Source organism: Idiotropiscis lumnitzeri, chromosome 21, assembly GCF_059441095.1.
Source record: "Idiotropiscis lumnitzeri isolate Australia: NSW breed Sydney's pygmy pipehorse chromosome 21, RoL_Ilum_1.0, whole genome shotgun sequence".
NCBI lineage: Eukaryota > Metazoa > Chordata > Actinopteri > Syngnathiformes > Syngnathidae > Idiotropiscis > Idiotropiscis lumnitzeri.
The window spans coordinates 8,866,155-8,886,870 of NC_142411.1; the positions used below are offsets into that span (position 1 = coordinate 8,866,155).

Sequence of the window (20,716 nt, forward strand, 5' to 3'; positions counted from 1 at the left end):
CTTTGAGCTGGCTCTGACTTGTTGGCACAAGAAGCCGCTGTGGTCCCACGTGACCCGACACACGCTGTCTTCAGTAATCAGGCCCAGCGCAATCCAATTCAATGGCGATCAATGCCTCCGACACATGGAGTGTCGCGGGCGGAGCGAGGAGGAGAGGATCAGTTTAAAGCAGCGCCGGCCGATCCTTCAGACAGCTATCTCAGCTTTTAGCAGACAGCCACTGCACTGAGATGAGCTGCACACAATAGACTTCATCCCCAGCACACTGAATGCTCCTTTCGGAAAAGCCACATACCTTGATACACAACTGACAGCTGTTTTTTTGGTGGCGGTGCAAAGCTGACAACACAAAGACGAAATGATCACTATGTGCCGGTTATCCTCGAGGAGAAGATGCATTGATGGACTTTAAGGTCAAAAGCATGTTATTAAAGTGGGACTTTTTCCCGCCCCACCCTCCAAAGGTATTGCATTGCAATCAAACCTCGATTGAAATCTGGTACCAGTTGTAGCGAGATGACTCCGGTGGATCTATATCAGGTCTCTGGTGGCAGGAAGGAAGATGTGATATCACAAATGTGAGCATTCAAACGTCCCAGGAGGAGGAGGAGTTCAGGTTACATATCCAGCCTTTCATTTGACAGAACCTCCCGAGAATGCTTGTGTGGTCAGGGGGAATCATAACCGGATAACGCAGGCAGTCAATGGATTGGACAAGCTCGGACAAAGTCAGGCAAACTTAGATTGATGGACCTGGGCTTTACAGTGCTAAAGCGATGCATCTTCACTAATTGACAGAGTAACACATGGGTTGTACAGTGATTTGGTCATGTGCCTAAATGCCAGACATTTGCACAAAGGGTAGTTTGCCGTATTCCGAGCATGACCTTAAGACTGTGTGGAATGTATGAAACAACGCTATGAATGCATTTGGCTGAATTGACAAAAGTGAAAACCCATTACACTCAGGGACTGCCTTTGTTTCAAGTCAATTTAAAATACAACAGCCCCGAAAAATGTTAGACTTTATATAAAAAAAAAAAAAAAACCTTGAGGAGACATTTAGCTTTAAAAGTATTTTTCAGGTCGGGCTTTTCAATTAATTGAAGCATCCGCTCAAAATGAATTATGATTCACTCGAGAAAATTGAAAATAAATCAGCAATATTTAGTGATGAATATGACATGCATTAAATACGCCTTATTAGTACCTCTTTAGTACAGTTAAAAAAACAGCCACTCCTACAATTCCATAACAACATTATATGGGCCAATATTGTGATCATAATATATTTTTGGTATATTAATAAAATATTGATATATTCGATATATCGTTACAGCTCGAATATATATATGTATATATAGATAGACAGATAGATATAGATAGATATATTTATACACACACGCACACACACACGGGTTGCATCAGGATGTCATAAGCACGATTAAAACTAAAATCTCTCATTAATGATTGACCGCACCAAACATTCATTCACGCACTCCTAATCGTCTGCAGAGCTGCAAAATTTGATGTGAGGACAGCAGGCACTGCCGCCTCTAAAATATTGATCACACCTAAAAGAACCGAGGGATCCAACTTGGGCTATATTTCACACCTGAGAGCGCCTGGAACTACATCAAGTGGACGGGAACAAAATGGCTTCCACTTGGCTTTACTTAGCGCTACTGTTAGGTAACCTTCTAGCGGCAATAACGTCAGTGCCCCGGAGTGCCGGCTAGTGTTAGCTCAGATTGAGGCGCAGGAATTACTGCATTTTTGATACAAACACAAGAAGTATTGCTCGAGATGGTAATGGCTTTGACTCCTGCACTCGGGCTCAATGTCAAAGTGGGAGGCTCACACTTTGATCCTCCGCCACCGAATATGAATCACACAGGGTCAGCCTTATCAATTATTTACAGCCATTCTCTCTCCATTTCCTGTTTGTCTGCTCTTGTGGCTGTAACTTGCTCTGACACTAATGGCGGACCGCCTGGTGAAAACATTTATCAGTGTTAGTGCAGGGTCCTCTACAGCGCTGCATTATCACTCTCAGCCTTTTGGAACATTCCAGTAGTAACTGTGCGCCGATCTTAATCCGCATTAACTTACTTTACAGTACGTGTCTTGGCTGCAAGTGAAGTCCTTGAAGAAACTTTGCTTGGGGAAACTGCCAAAGATTTCAAAGTGCAATTTACTTCATCTAGGAATTTTAGGTCTTTGCAACCTTGTTTGTTCCCTTCAAGTTTTTTTTAACTCCTAGACTGCCTAGAAATTAACCCAAGTGTATATTATAATTTTTATACTCTACAAAAATGTTAAAATATATCTTTTCACAAGCCCATAAACGCCTGAGCGCATTCTCAGTATAATTTGCCTTTTTTTTTTTAATCTTTTTTTTTAGAGCCTAAAGAGCAAAGCTCCACTAATGCATGGCCAATTAAAATAAAATTCAAAGATATTTCTATAATGTTGTTAATAATACACCAGGTTTGGTTGTCTGGGTAGTGTAGCTATAGTTTATCTGTTGGTGGAGAATACAAAAAGCAATGAGACTGTGTGGCGAGAATTAATCCGTTGAGTTGGGTCGGGTCGTGACGGCTTAACAAACGACGCTGTTGCTTTAGTTAGTCGCGTACCGTAGCACAGAACATGATGGCAATAGACAGCTGGTGGTAACTTGTCCGAGATGAAAACGCAATCCTTCATCTCGTCGGCTGGAGTGGCACAGATGAAGGTAAAGAGTAAGAAGCGAGAATAAAAGAGGGAGAGAAATGTGTCTGCAGGAAAGATTACGATAGCTAGGAGGAGTCCTCTGAGGTGACAAGAGGTAATAATCTACAGAGAATTGAAGCATTAGACACCCCATCACAATCCTCTGGACATTTTTTTTTTTACTATTTTTTTTCCTTACATTTCAATTTGTCTTCCTCTGGAGATTCATTTTATTTTGATTTGAAATTCATTTACGTGAAGGCGTTCAGTGACAACATCAATTTGCGGCTGCCCATTTGTGTGACGCAATGGAGACATCCACTGCTGCCGTTCACGTTCATGTTATTTGCGGAGAAGTAAATTCAATTTGAGAGGATGTTTTGTAATTCTATACAGAGTTGAAATGCATTGCCACTGATAGAGTCGGTAAAGCATGTGAGTAAAGTTCGGGAAAAAACATGATGCTAATTTTATAGTATTTTTTTTAATCATAATTTTTTTTTTTTTTTTTACAAGTCTAAACTTTTTCTCTCCGACCATATGTACAGACAAGTTTTTTTTAATCCTTTAGCTAGCTTGTGGGTTTAATATCAGCGAAATACTACCAAGGCAAAGACATGCATCAAGAGGCCAGCAACGGAGAAAAGCCCGTCACAAGCCCCCCAGAAAAAAAAAAAGATAAATACATTTTCAGCCTTGAATAATAAATAAACCGGAAATGCTGCAAGTTTTTTTTATTTTATTCTGTCCAAAATGGCCCCGGCACCACTATCAGGCCGTTGACCAGAGGTTGGAGACCACTGAACTATAGGACAATATATGAGGGCATACAAAACTGTTAGTTATGGTCCAAATTGTGATACACTGTGCATCATTTAACTTTTTATACGTCTAAGAAAAATGAATTGAAAAAATATGACCTTATAATAATCAAAAACTTTTACACATAAATGTCATTTCAATGATGTCTTCAATGAATCATTTATTCCTTCTCATCTTTACCATTACATCCCTCATCTCACTACACTTCCAGTGGGCCTAAATGGGTGCAAAGCAGCAGCAGAGTCCAACCCCTTTCACATTTCCTGTGGCGAGTAGGCAGACGTCAAGCTGAGCACCAGACGCCATCGCTGTGTGCAAGGCGGCAGTGCCAGCATGACGCAGGTCAGCGGGCCAAGTTTCACTTTGCCTCTATTTACATTATTTCATATTCATAAAGGAATCCCTTGCTTTAGAGCTGGATTCAAGTCAACTCCCTGATGTAAACGCCGTCGTTTTAAAAGGTGTCTTGCTCTTCGTATTACGCAATCTGGGACTCAAACATTAGCTCGTTCACTGTCCACAGGTAAAAAGAACGTCCTTTTTGGATTCTACACCCGACAATGGCAGTGAATGAGTTTTAAGAGATTGAATGTATTTTTAAGCGTGAAGCCTAGACAGAAGTACGTGAGATGAGTTAGCCTTCAATTAAAAGTGCTTGAGTATATAACTCGCACCTCTAATAACCGATCTACAGGGGAGAATGTAGGTCACTCTGTCCCTTCTAATTCAAAGAACATAGATGCAAGTGGCCTATTTCTTGATTATATTGGACACTTTGAGGGCACGCTGTCATCAAGCGACATCTCCTCAAAACTTCAATTTATGTTCGAACTATGAGGGGGGAAAAAAGGCTTCATTTAAGCACATGGAAATCATTTTCTTACATTGGAGTCTCTTAACATTCTTGCGGGGTGTGCTTGTCCTTCCTCGTCAGTTATTCTTGCAGATTATTTTTCTCCTCGCTGTGTCGTAAAAGGAATTACTTGTCATGAAATTAATTGGCTCAAAAGTAATAAGGCACCAGGCATTTTTAAAGGCAATTTTCTTGTTCATAAAATGAAAGTGCTGGAAGATAAGTGCGTATCACAAGGCTGAGCAGATAGCGCTCGTTGCTGCCTGGCTCGCTCCCAGTTAACAAGGAAGCCTGCAGAGAGGAGGCATGAAATGTGATTGCAATGCAAGTAGATGCCAATGTCATTACAAACACTATTAATGCTAAATCAAGCGGTGTAAGTGATTGATTGTGGCGACGCCGTGCATCTTGGCGATTGTGCATGCGTGCACGTAATCCGTCTAAGCAGGTTGGAGTGCAAAATATTCAAACAAGGATTTTATAAGAAGTTCTACAAATAAATAAGCATTGCGTTCTGGTCATTGTTCTGTGAGACAATTGTTCTCGCAACATCATGGCCACTGCATCAGTGCGAGCTTTGTTGCATTTTGTTTCCTTGCAATGAAAAGCATGCATTTGCAAACTCTTGCTTTTGTGTTCTATTGGGATAAAATGAAACATTGGACAGAATTAAGTTTCCTTATGTTCTGCCATAATCACACAATGGTTCTTATAGATCAGAGGTGTCACACTCTGGCCCGTGGGCCAAATTTGGCACACGGTGTAATTATATTGGGCCCGCGAGGCTATACCAAATGACTGCTATACCATTTTACATTCGATATGATAATGGTAACAAAATGAGAATTGTAACTTTAAAAACTAAACATTGTATTGCACAAATAAAAACACTCAAAATAAAAATGTTCAATAAAAAAAATTATATTGTTTTTAAAATATTAAATATAATTTTAAGAAAATTTTAATTAGAAAGGAGACGTCAGACTGATGGATTTTCTCAGCTCAAAGCCTAAACCCAGACATTGATGAACTATGATCCAAGAAGAGATGCCAGGTATTTGGCTTGTGCACATCAGATTAGATCAGTGTGTAGCAAACTGAGCTATAATTAACGTTCTCTTTATGCACTTTTTCTTGCGACTCCAAGACATGGGCTTGAATGGTTGATTGACTTACTATTGATTTTTTTTTTAAATAATTATTTGTTATTATTTCATTTTTATTTAATAAATTAATGTCATTGATGTTTTTTTTGTTTGTTTTTTTTCATTAAATTCGATTTTGCATATCTGGACTAAGTTAAGTTAAATATTGCACAGTAATAAGTTTTCTTGTTCCATGATCAATGTTAAAGATAACCTTGTTTGGGTCCACAGTAAAGGGGTTGTGTGTTCAATGCTGGCCTGCAACTTTGTTCAAGTTCTACTTTTCGGCCCACTGTGTATTTGAGTTTGACACACCTGACATAGATCAAGAGAAGAAAACACTTTGACTCCTAATGACTTCAGGTCAGAAGAATTGCAGGTGCTAATTTGCAATCGGCAAATTAGCAAATTACGCTTGATGATGATGGTGACCTTTCACTTTTAAACGGTGTGCAATATTCATAGAGCTGCTATTAAACATAAGCAAACCGGCATCCTAAAGAGTAAGCAATATTGACGTCTATGTAATGATCAAATGGGCCAGGTCATTCATAGAATCACAGATGAGGTTAAAAAAAATCCATTATTAACAACCTAATAATTCATTGTCATTTTGAAATTGTATTATTGGAGTTATTATGAAATCAGTACACGACTATAAAGGTTTTGTTTGTTTTTGTACAAATAATTATGCCTATTTGTTAAGAGTTTACAAGTCACACACACATAAAATTATCTATGGATCTGTTAAGGAATATGTTTTGTTTGCTTTGTCTTTATGTTGGGATACATCATTGTATATAAAAAACTTAATAGTGTCATAATTTGACACGAGTAGTAGAGAACAAGGGGTAGGACTAGATATGAGTTTGTACTTTTTCCTTCTCTGAACATCGACGGTCTTTTCTTTCTGTCTTCAAATGTTTATTTTTAGATCGTGCAATGTGTTAATATGTTGGATACAATCAAATCAAATATCAGATTCAAACAAATAAAAAACTATATGTATGTATTACATTGTTTCAATAACATTTGAATAAACAAAGTAGTTATACATGAAGAAAAACTCCAATTGCCTTTTATAGCCTCCACCTAAAATATGTATAAAAATAATGCTTATCATTTTTTAATTTTAATTGTATTATTTACACTTACATTATTATTAACCAACCAATCATGTACCAAAATAAATGAATAATTGTTGAAATATTGCACCACATGAAAAGAATGGGTAGTTACCAACCAATTATTTCATGAGAAAAAGGTCACGAGGGAGTAAGCCCCGCCCTCTCCGTCTGTGGTGGGAATCCCCAAAACAGCCTTGCTGCTGCTGCACGGCGTCTGCTGAAAACATTTTAGCTTTTGTTTTCTAATAGACTTGACTCACCGCCAAGTGACTCGTTTGGCCACTCGGTGGTCGCCTTACCATACCAGGTACGTGTGTCACACACCAAGTGACTTGTATAAATGAACGCTCGTGACTTGTTTAGAGCGGAAATTGTGTGGCCTGTAGCTTGAATGGCAACGCTAGTTAGCTAGCTAGCTAGCTATGCTAAGGCTTTCCCTCTTTCGTTCATCTGCGATACATTTACATTTAAAAGCGCCAAACAAGCAATCGCATTAATGGTGTGATGAAACACAAAGCCCAGACTGATTGAGGGCGTTTTTCTTTTAATCAGAACTATTTTGATATTTTTTCCAGGCCGCTATGCCCGCTGTCACCAATTTTGTTGCAAGCACGTTGTTGTTGTTTTGTTTTCTTAGCCCCCTTTTATTGGTTTTATCGGAATGACAAAAACATTACCTTAAACTTTCCTGCTAGTCCAACGATCCACATCAAGTGACGTGTATTTTCTCATTGAAACAAAAACGACTCACTTCGATGTCATTTAACTTTATTCTTTGGCCCTCACGCTGGACTAACAAATAAATTCCCCATTGATTGGCCCCCCACCTTCCCTGATTTTATTCTCCTCCTGGATTTGCTGCATTTTTCTGAGATCAAACGAGTTGTGATTTCATTTCCCTGCATTTACAGTAATTCCCCATTCATCGTAGGGCCTATGTTCCAAACCACCCCCACAATAACTGAAATGCCATATGAAAAATCATCCAAGGCTTGTTTTTATAGCATTTGAAATATTTTTTTAGTCTTCAAACACAAACTCATTTAAAAATGTATTACACACATTGTACAATCTACTGATCACTCTATGCGTTTAAAGTAAACAACCCCCCCTGACTACCAAAGTTTATTTATCCCACCATATACCTCATGCCCAAAGTTGTAAATTGTGAAATGTACGTGTTGCCGTCGCTTTCTGTAGGTGTAAAAATGACTATTGAAGGGGATTGACATTCATTAATCGGTGCAAAAAAACGGTATAGCTGAGTCTTTCAATATTCTCTTGGTCAAATATGTCAAACTAAATAGTGTCACCATCTAGTCGTCAAAAGTGCATTTACACGCAAGGTAGACAGGAGGCAGAACATAATAGGCACTGTGTAAAAAATGCAAAACACTAATATTATGATATGCTGATCAAACTGCAAAATGTTTTAAATGTCATTATTTTTGGAGTGCAGTTTATTAAACAAGAAAAAGTTCATCACTCCAGGAGCTACTGTTTCCAATGCAATGTTCCTCTTTTTCTAATATTCTCTTAAATTCCCAAAGATGGAGCCAAGCCTGGAGAACTTGTCTCTGAGCCAGGAGTTCCTGGGCAGTCAGGAATCATTCAGTGATATCTGGGAAACCTAGTAAGTTTTTTTTTTTTTTTAATTCTTCTAAGTTAACATTTGACGATGAGCAAACAACACGTGCAGCTTTTGCTTTCTACCCCTAGCATGACAACCCCCAGACATCCTGGTGACAGTGGCCCATCTAGCATCAACCAGGTAATGTTGCTCAAACTGCTTTTGTCCTTGTTTGCAAAACTAATGTATTTTTTTTCAGCCTGTCCATCTCCTGCAGCTCCAAGTTTTGCAATTTGACGAGGAAATCTTCAATATGGAGGCGGAGGTGCTCACCAACGAAGGCGTCCCCCCACCGGCATCCACTGTGCCGGTCACCACAGACTATCCTGGAGAATACGGTTTCCAGCTCCGCTTTCAGAAGTCTGGAACTGCCAAGTCGGTCACATCCACTGTAAGTTCCAGGCTCAAACCTCTAAGATTAAAAATGACACTATAATAAATATTTTTTTTCCATAGGCAATGCTATTTTTTTTGTTTGCGCAACAGAGTGCAGACGTTTAGATTTTGACGTAGGTTGCGCATATACCTGAACCAGAAGTGCCAAGACTTCATATTTAATAAATCAAGCTATAAAATAAAAATAAGGTTTCAATATTTTGTCACTCAAAACTATACAAAGAAAGGAAATAATATTGTTGTTTGGAGCCTTTTTTTTTTTAAACTGCTGCCTTTGAATCACAATTCCACAAAACAGCTAACTTTAAAGTATTGGTTATTGAAGTGCTGTTTCTGTGTCGGTGATGACTTTTGAACATATTGTGCCTTAATTAATTAGTTGTCTGTGATTCTTTTCATCCCCAGCCTTTTTTTTTTTTTGCACTTTACATTTGATGCGCATAGGTCACTCACTGAGGCCCATCACAGTAACAATTTTACTTATTCCCAAATCTCTAGAATTAAAATTCTTTTAATTCCATTGCTCTGCCCTAAAATGTGTAAAATAAGTGAAAATTCTCCAGATTGGGCTGAGATTAATAATGGGAAGAAAACATGTCAAAGGTCCCCCAACCCCCATACAACTGCCTGTCTTGCTCGCACTCCTCAGTCCTGGCTCACGTGTGTCTGCTGTAATATTTGTCATTGCGGAAAAATGCATCCATCCAATCCATATATATGATTTAAAATTCGGGTAAAACTTTTACTTTTTCAATAATATATTTAGTTTCAGTTTTTTGTAATTAAATGCGTTTTGATTTTAATGCCATTCGACTTTGACGCTTCCTCTGGTGGAGGCCTGAGACAAAAGGTCACTGCCGAGGACAGTTATCCGTGCTTTGCTTTGGTTTTAAATCCTAACATTCAACAGGCAAGTATGTGAAAACATATCGGCTAACACATTTCATAAAACTAAAAATCTTACCTCACCATCCATTCCAAATCGCTCTTTTGTTTCTCTCGCTCATCGAGCCGCTGATTTCCATTCATACTCGTCAAATAACATCATTCTCCTTCAAGCAACGTGAGCCAATGGCGTTGCTTGTGACACAACCCACAGCGCGCTCTGGTTGGCCCCTTTTTTTCAAGTTGGGCTGATCTGGCCAAAAAAGTTACCTCCCTCTTCCAGCTCCCTGCTTGTGCCTTGATAGCAATAGCTGAACATGACGGGGCATGTTCCCTTCACTGCCTCCCTGCAGCACACATAGGGTTAAAACTGGACTATGGCAAAAAAAACTGAAAACCCCCAAAAAAATCTAAATATGTGCTTTCTGTCAGTTTTCCGTGATGTGCAATAAGCTGTACTGCCAGCTGGCTAAAACCACCCCAGTGGAGATTCTGGTGAGCAAAGAGCCCCCAGCGGGTGCCACCCTCAGAGCCATGGCGGTCTACAAGAAAACTGAGCATGTGGCCGAAGTGGTACGCCGGTGCCCCCACCACCAGAACCAGGATGGTACGTTTGCTTGGTACATCGTGACGGGCAATACTGGGTTCGAGAGTCCTGTAATTCCTTGCTCTCATTTTGACATTTTATCGTTAAATTGGTAAAACCTCTTCATGTATTTTCATTCATGCAGCTAATTATGTATACTAAGTGATTTGTTAATAATCTGAATATTTTGTAAAAAAAAAAAAAAAAATTGTATAATTGTAATGTTTTATTAAAAAACTTTCAAACAATAGATTATTTAAAATTTCTTTTAGGGTTCCGTTTTTTTTTTTTTTCCCACTTTTGAAACACAGCATCCTAAAACCCAACATCAACACACCACCTTCAAATAATTTAACTACAACATACGGTCAAATAGTTCTGACACAGACGCTGCTGCATTCACGCACACACACACACACACCAAGCGCCCCAACTCTTTAGAGCCAACCAACACTAACAACTGTGCTGACATACGTCTTCTCAAATTCTATTTCAAAGATCTTAGTGTCACGTGTGATACAATACAAAAAACAATTATCTTACTCAGCTGCCTTTTAGGAGGAAAAATAATCTGCATTACAACTAACCAACGTGGCTATTTTGCTTCCTTCTACTCTGAAACATAACAGACATCGATTTTTTTTTTAACAAAGCTGGTCCATTTTCTATCTTTCTTGCTTGTTGGGACTCTACCTGCTGATTCTAGAAGAGTCCGAATTCTATTTTTCTGATAATAGTTCCGAGATTTACTCTCAATATATTTTCGACACATAATTCGTAAAAATACCAGACCACAAAGGGACTGAACAGTAGAATCGATTTGCAAAAAAAAAAATTAAATAGTATTGTACATATGCTGACGTCCAGCCGCAGAGTATAGCTGCCATCTGATCCGAATGGAGGGCAGCCAGAGGGTGCAGTATTTCGAGGACCCGTACACCAAGAGGCAGAGCGTGACCGTTCCCTACGAGCCCCCCCAGGTACGCCGTTAAAACTGTCACCCTGAAACCGTATGTTTACGACAAGTATGGAATGAAATTAACCACTGGAAAATCCCCACAAAATTCTCCGTTTCTTAGTTGGGCTCTGAGATGACAACCATCCTTCTCGGCTTCATGTGCAACAGCTCCTGCATGGGGGGGATGAACCGCAGGCCCATCCTCACAATTTTGACTCTGGAGACCCCCGAGTAGGTTTTTGTGCTTGCGTCAGGCCATGTCACTTCCTCATTCGTTACCGACATTATTATCTGTCCGTCCCAGGGGGAAAATTTTGGGCCGGAGGTGTTTCGAAGTGCGCATTTGTGCATGTCCCGGCCGGGATCGCAAAACCGAAGAGGATAACCACACCCAGATTGAAAATGGCACCAAGCAAACCAAGAAACGAAGTAGGTGTTCAAAAAGATCATGTAATTGGAATTTCAAACCTAAACATTCTTGAGAGTTTTTTTTTAGCCTTTTTTTTTTTTTGCAGTTCTACCAAGCTCACATTTGTTCCGATGTGTTCACAGAGAGCCCCACAGCCGCGACCAGTGCCCCCGCTAAGAAGCTCACTCCCACCTCCAGCGTGGCAGTAGATGACGACGAAATGTTTTATTTGCCAGTAAGTCAGCACACAGCTGAAATTTCAACTTCACTTTATTTTGTCTTTTTTAATCATTGTCCAATTTTCCTGCAGATTCGCGGCCGCGCTCGCTTTGACTTGTTTAAAGCGTTCAACGAAGGGCTGGAAAGGCAGGATAAGAAAGGGTAAGTCGTCCAACCACAGGACGTGTCCCGCAAATGATGGGGTCATTTTGCCCAGTTCCAAAGCCAGCAAACCGGAGTTTATTGATCATGAGTTCAACAAGAAAGTCAAGAACTCGTGCACATCATAGGCTTATTTGGGTCAGTGACATGAAATTTGGTAGGCATGTCCATCATAACGTGGCACTATAAAAAAAAAAAAAGGCTCAAAAAGACCGAATTTCTGTCATTTTGATTCGAAACGTCCATTTGGGGGTCCAATTTTTTGGGGGAGAAAATTGAGCCCCCAAAGCCAGTTTTACATAGCAACTTGTAATTTGGCAGGCATACGCGAAACCACAGAGAAGTTCAAGAAAGACCAAATGAGTTAGCCATTTCAACGGCTCCTTTAGAGATTTTGTTAAATTGCTAAAAATGTTGTAGTGACCAGAGGACTAAGAGGGCAGAGGCTGCATCTTGGGGAAAAAAATATATACTGTATATGAATTGTAAAATGACCCAATTTAGGAGTTTTTCGCAATAGTTTCCCCCCATTCGTTCGATTTATTTTTTTTCTCCTCCTTGCTTTAACTCAACTGAACTTCAACTCGATTCAACCAATGCGAGAATAAGCATCTCTTTAAAAAAAAATGTATCTTGTTGTTGATATTTATTTATTTTTCTAGAAAAAAGTCGAATGCGGCGGTGGACCAGGAAGCACCGATGCCATTCAATGGGAAGCGAGTCATGCTGAAAGAAGAGCGCAGCGATACAGACTAAATAACAAAAAAAGCTAGCAAAAAAAATATGGCAGGAAAAAAAAAAAAGTCAGTCCAAGTTTGTACTGTTATTTTTCTATGCACCATTAATCATTCCATTTTTTTTTTAAATAAAATAACATTTAGTGTGTCCTTTTTTTTTTTATACTGTAGCCTGGAATGAAAATATGTGCCCAGTCCTCCCTTTGGAGCTGCTTTCTTTCACATGTATTTCTATCAATAAACATTATCATATCATATGGTGTTTTTATACCAAGTCTGCACTTGACCTTACTTTAAATCAATTGGAAGAATTGCAAATAGGTGTTATTTAGCAAAAGGTTGTGGATGGTGTCCACAGATTAAAAAAAAAACAAAAAACATTTGAGTAGCGAATTTAGATAATATAATCCAGAAAGTAAAGTAAAACAAAAATGTGTTTTGGTTATATAGTTGAATTTTAGTTTTTGGTTGCTACTTGCTATGTGCTTCGACAAGCCCTTATTAGGAGTTAAACTGATAGAAATCATCAATCTCCTTTCTGGATAACGCCTAGTTCGACTATGCTGGGCTTTTGATGATGACATGACAGTCAACAATTTGCATGAACCTGATTCGTCATTGCAGTCTCGCATATTACCACCTAGCATATCCGCCTGTCAATCAAACTCGGTTCCCGTGCTATGAAGAACCTGCTCCAGGTAAATAGCAATTACCACAGCAAAGATTGCAGAGATTCTAAACAACTTCAGCACCTCCAGTGAGTCTTCCGCAAACAAGTGCGGCATCAGCAGGTGGTTCAGATTTGTCGACCTGTGCACTTCATGCTTAGCAACGTTTCCGTTCTCCCCTTTGGGATCAAATGCCAGTCGGTGAATACAAACGCCTGCAAATGTGGCTTATCTCATGACAGTCTCCAGATGGTGCCAAACATTCGGCAATGCAAAGAGCGGTTAGCAGAGTGCCCCTTGGGGGTCATAGATGATCCCCTAGAGCAGGTGTGTGCAAACTACAGCCCGGGGGCCACATGCGGCCCGTTAAACGTTTGAATCCGGCCCGCCGAACTTGGAAAAAAATCAAATGATTAAACCTTGTTAATATTTTATTTTCTAAATACTGTGGTGTGTCAAACACAGATATAAGTTTGCCCACCCCTGCCCAAGAAGAGGTGAGTTTCAATCGAGAGCAAATTGGCTTCGAGAAAAGTGTCCTAATTTATAGATAAGCAACCAATATCGAAGCAGGAGGCTGTACAAAAACTTAAAGCTGAAGATGAATACCACATTTCAGCATTATGAGTCTACATTTTAAAGACTTATGGGCAGTTTTATGAACACAAAAAGCTTTGCTATCCCTTGATTGGCAGCATTGTGGCACAAACGACGCCCCCTTGGAGGCTTTTTCTGAGCGCCAGGCAAATGCAATGAGTCACAAGGTCCTTCTTCGCTCCAAATGGCATTATATTCTGTCCAGGCAGAGGCCTGCTGGAACATGGCCAGCAACAGAACAGCGACTTATTTCACTGACATGTGCATAATTGCATCATCTGTATCTCAAGATGTTGCAAACACACTCATTGTCATGTAAAAAAAAAAAAAAAAATGACCACATAAGCCATTTTTGCAGTTCAAATGTTCCTGACGTGTGACTACGAACCGCATGAAAGGAAAGCGCACAGAACATCGTGTATCGTTGCTGCAGAAAAGGTCACGAGGCTTTTTGGTCAACAATGACAGAATTATATCGAAAGGCTTTGACCCTAGTGGTGCCACGATCACTGACCTAACAGAAAATGTGTACGTGCATATAAGCAGGAGAACTGAGGAAGCTGACAATGCGAGGACGGGAACTTCTTCTTTTTTTTCTTTTTTTCTGCAGTAACAGAACGTAGTAGCAAATGTCAGAACAAGAGATGGGAAGAGAGAAGACTTGGCTGTCATGTTCTTGGCTACCTGCCCCGACTGTTTGCAGATCAATACAAGTCCAAAATATTCCAGAACCGTCTGTGACTCTATGATTCCAATAATTCTCTTTAATCTCCATCCAGTAGGAAATAAAGTATCTTTTATCTTTATAGATTGGTTTTCTGACGATCCCTGCCTCGTGAAAGCCTATTTTGTCTCCTTGACAATGGAGCTTTGTCATGGTGGGAGTCAATAATAGGCAGATTAAGTCAACTCTAAATTGCACTCTGAAAGATGCAGAGGTGCTCGCTTTCACTTTCACCCTTCATCTCTGATGGAGTGTCACAAAGTGTTTGTTTTTCTTTAACGCACGAAAGAGAAAAATAACTTGAAGTATTTCTTCCTTAACCAGCAGCCGCTTAATCCGCGGTGAATGTATTTGCCGTGCGTACATACCGCATGTTGATAATGTGTTTGTGCTTTCAAGTGAGACAATCTGTCACACCATTGGGTTGCGTGAAAGGAAGCTATTTTGCCGTCTTTCTGCTAAATGTATTTTTGCAATGTTGACATTCATCACTTGAGCAGGCCCAAATGCATCTCATCATTCTTGCGGTTGAAAAATCCAAAAGGGAGTCAATTTGTGAAAATTGGAGTCTCTTTTCTCCCCTTCAAGCTCACTTCCCCGATCCCCGCCTTCCTCTTTTGCTGTCCCGTGAAGGTTCTGGTGACTAAAGAGTTTATAATGCAGAAAAATTGAGGCTTTAAGACTACCTGGAGATGAGATGGCAGCGTGTTGAGCGTTTGTGTGAGACTGAATGAGTGTGTGTTTACGCGTTTCACGAGGTACTCATCAACAGCTGCCTCGTTTATCACACAGGCGAATAATTGGAAAGCGTTCGGAGTTGGCTAAATAAAGGACATGGTGTGATGAATGCGGCTCTTAATATCGACAGATTTTAGGGCATGTTCAGTAGCGTTAATAACACCCCAAATCACAAAGTGACCCAAACTAACGATGGCTTCCCTTTATATTTATTTATTTATTATTAATTCATTTATTTATAGTGTGTCTAGTTCAGTTTTCAAGAAGTGCTGACCGCATGAACACCAAACTGTTTGCATTATTTTAGTAGGCTAGGTTGATATAAGATTAACTGATTTATGTGTGGACCACACTTAAAAAAAAAAAATCGTGTAGCCGTCCTAGTTGATTCTTAAAAGACAAAGTCAATAGTGTTATTAATTTTCATATTAATTCCCAATGTATTTGCTGTTATTTTATCTTTATTTTTAACCTGTAAGACCAAAACATTTATGTAACAAATCTGATATTTTTAATTGCAATAAAGATTTATTTATGTTTTGTTTAAAAAAACACCTTGAAAAAAAAAATATGTGTTATATTAAATTGCAATCACGACATGAAGGTAATTAAATTATTTTAAAAGAAAAAGATTCAGCCTTATATTTTAGTGTGCATAACCTCGGCCTATCCGAGCTTTTCTATGAATCCTCTCTCACGCTCCAGCTGAATTTAAACCGATTGACCGGCCGGCCTGTTGAGAACACCACAATGGACTCTTTAGTGTGAAAACAATCATGTTGTGGCACTGTGGCACCAAGAAGAAAGCGAGGAGGAAGAAAGGGTTGGAGATTAGAAGGAGAAAGCGGGTGATGTTGGGGTTAGAGATTGACAGAAAGGCAACGCGTCATTTGGAATTCACAGTCGGCGTTTGGGCGTGCTGAGCCACGTTTGTGTCGGATCTTGCTTTGAATTCTAAAACACTGGATTTGTACTCCCAAACTTCTTTCTTTTGCCTCTTACTCTTAGCAATTTCAAGTTCATCTCCTCGGTGATGTTTCACTTTAACTTTTAATTGGTCCTGGGACCATGCTCGTAACGCAAAACACTTGTATCTCAAATCATCATTTCCAATTGAAATCAATGGAAAGGCCATTAATCGGTTTCGGCCTTCCCACAAAAACGATTGTAATGTTTATTTTAATGAGGGGAAAAAATAGCACTCCATAATATTGTACTTTAAATGGCAATGACAATTATTTCAATTGAATAAAAAAAAGATTTAATGATTTTTTTTGTCACGCAGCTTCAATTAAAATGCTCCTCTCTGGTGTGCCCGCCTTGGCCACCAGGGGGCTGTATAAAACAAACAGAAACAATCATATTCCAGCGGTGTCCTGCCTAGTGGGGTCAAAAATGTCTGAGCTCATCTCTGAGCTCATCAGTACAACACTAGTATTAGCTGTTCTACGCAGAGGATCCAACTGTCTCTACTGTTTTATTATCCGCCTAAACAGTGTTGTTGAATCATTTGTTTGACCCATTTCAGTATTCGTCAAACTGTAGCTGTCAAAGTGTGTCGAGTTGAGGTTTTATATTTAGTGATGCTACGTTTACATTACGTTCCAGGTGACCATGGCAATCATCATGAATGAAACAAGACGGACAAAATGCAACATGCAGCAGAATGATTGGTTAAATATGGCAAATATTTATACGATCAAAACATTTAACAAGCAGTCATGATGCCGAAGAGAAACCGAGTTGGCTGTGGTTTAAAAAAAAAAAAAAAGGGGTGAATGTGATAAAAAAAGGACTTGCACCATTGGACATTGTTGGTGGGTGTTACTTTTACTGTTTCATTTGGTGCACATTTTGTCCATTTTTGCCACGCTTTACTACGGTTCTCACAAGCAAGCCGGCATGGATTGTCGCTGTTTAATTGCGTTCAATCATAGCAAATTCCGCCATGTGCAATAAAGAACCTTGCTGCGTATAAAGCTGGTCCCGCCAGAGGATCTTTGATGGCAACATTGGCACATTACGTTTTAGCCAAACTGGCTGCTGTGATTCCTGGAAACACAGCGTAAAACGTTGCGGAAGTACTCCAACCGACACCGTAGCAATCGCCGGCACAAAAGCTACAACAGCGCCAAGTTCCACTGTGTTTTGACAGCAATCTTTCTCGCTTTCTCTCTCACTTTTCCATCAACATCTATTTTTTTTCCCCCCCATCATGTGAGAATTGGATTCATGTCCAACTATGTACCAACATGAGCATCCCTTCGAGGGGTGACTGTCAAAGCGCAATGCAAGGAGAAGGCGATGCAGTCTTCCTTTTCCCTCACTGACTTTTTATTCATTTGAATCCATGAAATAAACATGAGAGAGGCAAAAGCTAAGGCCACAAGACCGCATGAGTGCATTGCATTAAGAAGGTTTGTCCTACTTGAGCAGTTATTTCTTGTTGTTATTGTCATAAAAATGGGAGTTGTCCGATTATGTGAGGCGCGTTTTAGTTGGTGCATCTCGGCTCCACAAACGAGGGGGTGGGGAGGTGGGGCATTTCTATTTGACATTGATTGACGGGGCTCATGTCCCCGAACAGCCTTTGGATCATGTTTGGAGTGTCAGCGCCAGCGTACTGTGGCGTGAGAATCTGTTGGAAGCCAGCACATGGGTGGGCTCATACGAGAGGCTAACGGGGAGAAATAAAGAGGCCTCGCGCTACATATGTTTGTGTGTATCCATGCATGGGCTGGTTGAGCAAATACAAGTTGCAAAAAAGCTTTTCTGTGTTTTCATTTAAGTGTGTTGCTGCATCTTCTTATTCAAGTCAAAGTAAAAGCACCTGACATGGTTTGTAATTATTAATGAACACGGGAAAACATCATTCCATTATTATTCTGTCAACTCTTAAAAGTTCACTATTTTTCCTTTGCATGCGAGGTTTTTACAGTTAAGCCGGTTCACGCAACCATCAAATGAGGTGGGGAAAGTACGAGTAAAAGCAATTTTAAAAGAGACTCCAATTCCATCGCAGCCAATGCTCGAATAGCATCCCCCGAAGAGCATTTATATTTTTGCTGATTAACGATGCGACCGACACCTTGAGGCGCACTCGGCATATGGTGTTTCAATCAGCCTTGAAACACAGATGCTCAATTCTGATGGTCTTTTGAGCTTCAAAAGGCACGATACAACTCGATCAAATTCAAGTATTGAACAAAATGTCTGCGACAGAACCGGCAAGTAAAGAAAAAAACTTGGAGCAACACCGCTGATGTGATGACAGATGGTTATTTAAAATAATTGACAGAAAACAGTTTGGAAAATCGACAGACACTCCATAACATGAGCCTGACAGAAAAATATCAAAAGTCTAATGCAGACACCAATCAGGAGAAAAAAAAGATCCAATTAAGATAATTGATGCTGGTGCTATGTTAGCAAACCACAACCTGTTAATGGGCTGCTTTTGTTTGACTTATGGAATATCTCAACTCTAGGTGGCCCTTTTACCTTATCAAAGGATGATGATTAATAAAATCATAACCTAGAATCAGTTTTACTTAATAAAATGTCTGTGTGATGAGTCACAATTTCAATTACTAGATCCTGAATAGCTCGACCCTCAAGCCTGTAAGACCAGCGCTGGTCTGTCAAATTAGGTTTTAAAAAAAAAAAAAACTAAATAAATAATTAGAAAAATAAATGAAAATTAATTTTAAAAAGTATCTTTCAGGTTAAACAGGAAGGAGATTTTATGTTCGCCACTACACCAATCTCAAAAGTAAACAAAGATTTTTTTTTTTTTTGCGCAAGAACCGTTGACAGTTCGTTTGAAGTGGATGAGAAATTATTCAATTTGAGTGTTCAAAAAAAAAAAAAAAAACATGCTTGTATTTGCTATTTAATAGTGTTATAATTTTCATAAGGAGGATTAATTGGACAAGCAGCTGTTGTGACGGACTCGCTTTAGAGAGGGGGACGGATCGGGTTGCACTTTACCGCGCCTTACGGCACTGTGTTCACACAGGTATGTGAGGCAACATGTTAATTTGGGATTTTGAATGATATTAAAATCTACAAATGATTTGATTTTTGTGTAAATGTGCACGAAAGTAGTTCTGGTACTAGTTTACTATTCAACAGTTTTGTGCCGTCTTTGAATGGGGATTCACTTTGATAAATCAGCTATGGTAAATCAAATTGCTCATTGAAAGGTTGTGTTGATTTACCAAGAGAAAAATTACATTGTGGAGCACAGAGGTGCTCACGTCGAAAATATTTAATAATTTAATTTAATTTAATAAATTATGCATCTTATGCACGCATTCTTACATCAGCAATATATGCCTTCGTCAGTTCTGCTTGTTGGTGTGAGTCACACACCTAATCACATATGAAACAATTCGAGCTCCCCTGCAACTCAGACCTGGAATCATGTTTTTTTTTTTATCTCACAATACATACGCTACAATGTGGAGAAAAGGGAAAGCAGTTGGGTAGAATACAGCGCTGCACATTCGCTTTTACAGTTTTCCCATCTGGATTGATTCATTGTGATGCATGTCACAAGGAAGTGTCTTTTGTACTCCTTTTTCTAGTCAAGGAGATATTCACAGACGAATAATCAACAAATCACAATGTCGAAACATAATGCCAGCTGTGCCGTTTCTCGTAAGAGGGGGGAAAAAAAAAAGAATATATCGATAAAAAATGAAGCTTCCCAAAAATTCTGTGTGTCAGGGACTGTCATGCCGGAGTTTGATCAGATGAGAATATTGTAAAGCGAAGGAGAGGGAGTTCGGGCGATGGAATGAATCAATAATGAGCTTACAGCAAAAAACTATGCTGCTGTCATTTGAAGCAAGTTAGGAGCGTTGGTATTTGGAACAGACGAGCCGTGTCTGCTTCTGCCGCGTATCGCACTAAAAGGCACCGAAGCTTACAGCAGCTCACAAAGGCTCGTCGTTCATAAATCGACGACTACCGTTTGTTTAACATTTGTAATTAGTGTTAGGTTGTTAACAGCGGTGTGGTTTATTTCTTCCTACATTATAAAAATTACATTCAATTCTTTTTTAATGCTTACTGATAACAATTTGGCGTCTTGCTTCTATTTGCTTTGAAGTCCTCGCACTAAGTTAAGTGCATGAAGCAAAGAAAATTAATGTACATGCTGACAAAATGCATTTGCGTGACAAAAATTTCAGAACTCATGCGTATGGAAAAGTTGCACTAATATAAGGGTGGGCAAACTTTTTGATTGGCGGGCCACAATGGGTTCAAAAATTTGACAGAGGGGCCGGACCAGGAGCAGATGGATGGAGTCTTTTGGTAACCTCACCTCATCGGAGAAA

General features: G+C 39.5%; 2 protein-coding genes across 15 annotated transcripts in view; one reads left to right on the top strand and one right to left on the bottom strand.

Annotated features, from left to right (window-relative positions):
* nrxn3b (neurexin 3b) overlaps positions 1-20,716 on the bottom strand; it is a 196,645-nt gene that overhangs the window by 34,278 nt on the left and 141,651 nt on the right. The gene's annotated exons all lie outside the window — the stretch shown is intronic.
* Positions 6,811-12,899, top strand: tp53 (tumor protein p53). Of its 2 annotated transcripts, none has more exons than XM_088286181.1 (11): positions 6,811-6,969; positions 8,213-8,295; positions 8,382-8,433; positions 8,492-8,683; positions 10,006-10,180; positions 11,027-11,139; positions 11,239-11,348; positions 11,422-11,546; positions 11,670-11,761; positions 11,837-11,907; positions 12,570-12,899. In XM_088286181.1, exons 2-11 carry the CDS (start codon positions 8,213-8,215, stop codon positions 12,661-12,663), a joined length of 1,107 nt encoding a protein of 368 aa, XP_088142307.1. In that variant the 5' UTR covers positions 6,811-6,969; the 3' UTR covers positions 12,664-12,899. The 2 variants fall into 2 exon arrangements, with proteins under 2 accessions (XP_088142307.1, XP_088142308.1); XM_088286182.1 differs by having other exon boundaries at positions 8,510-8,683.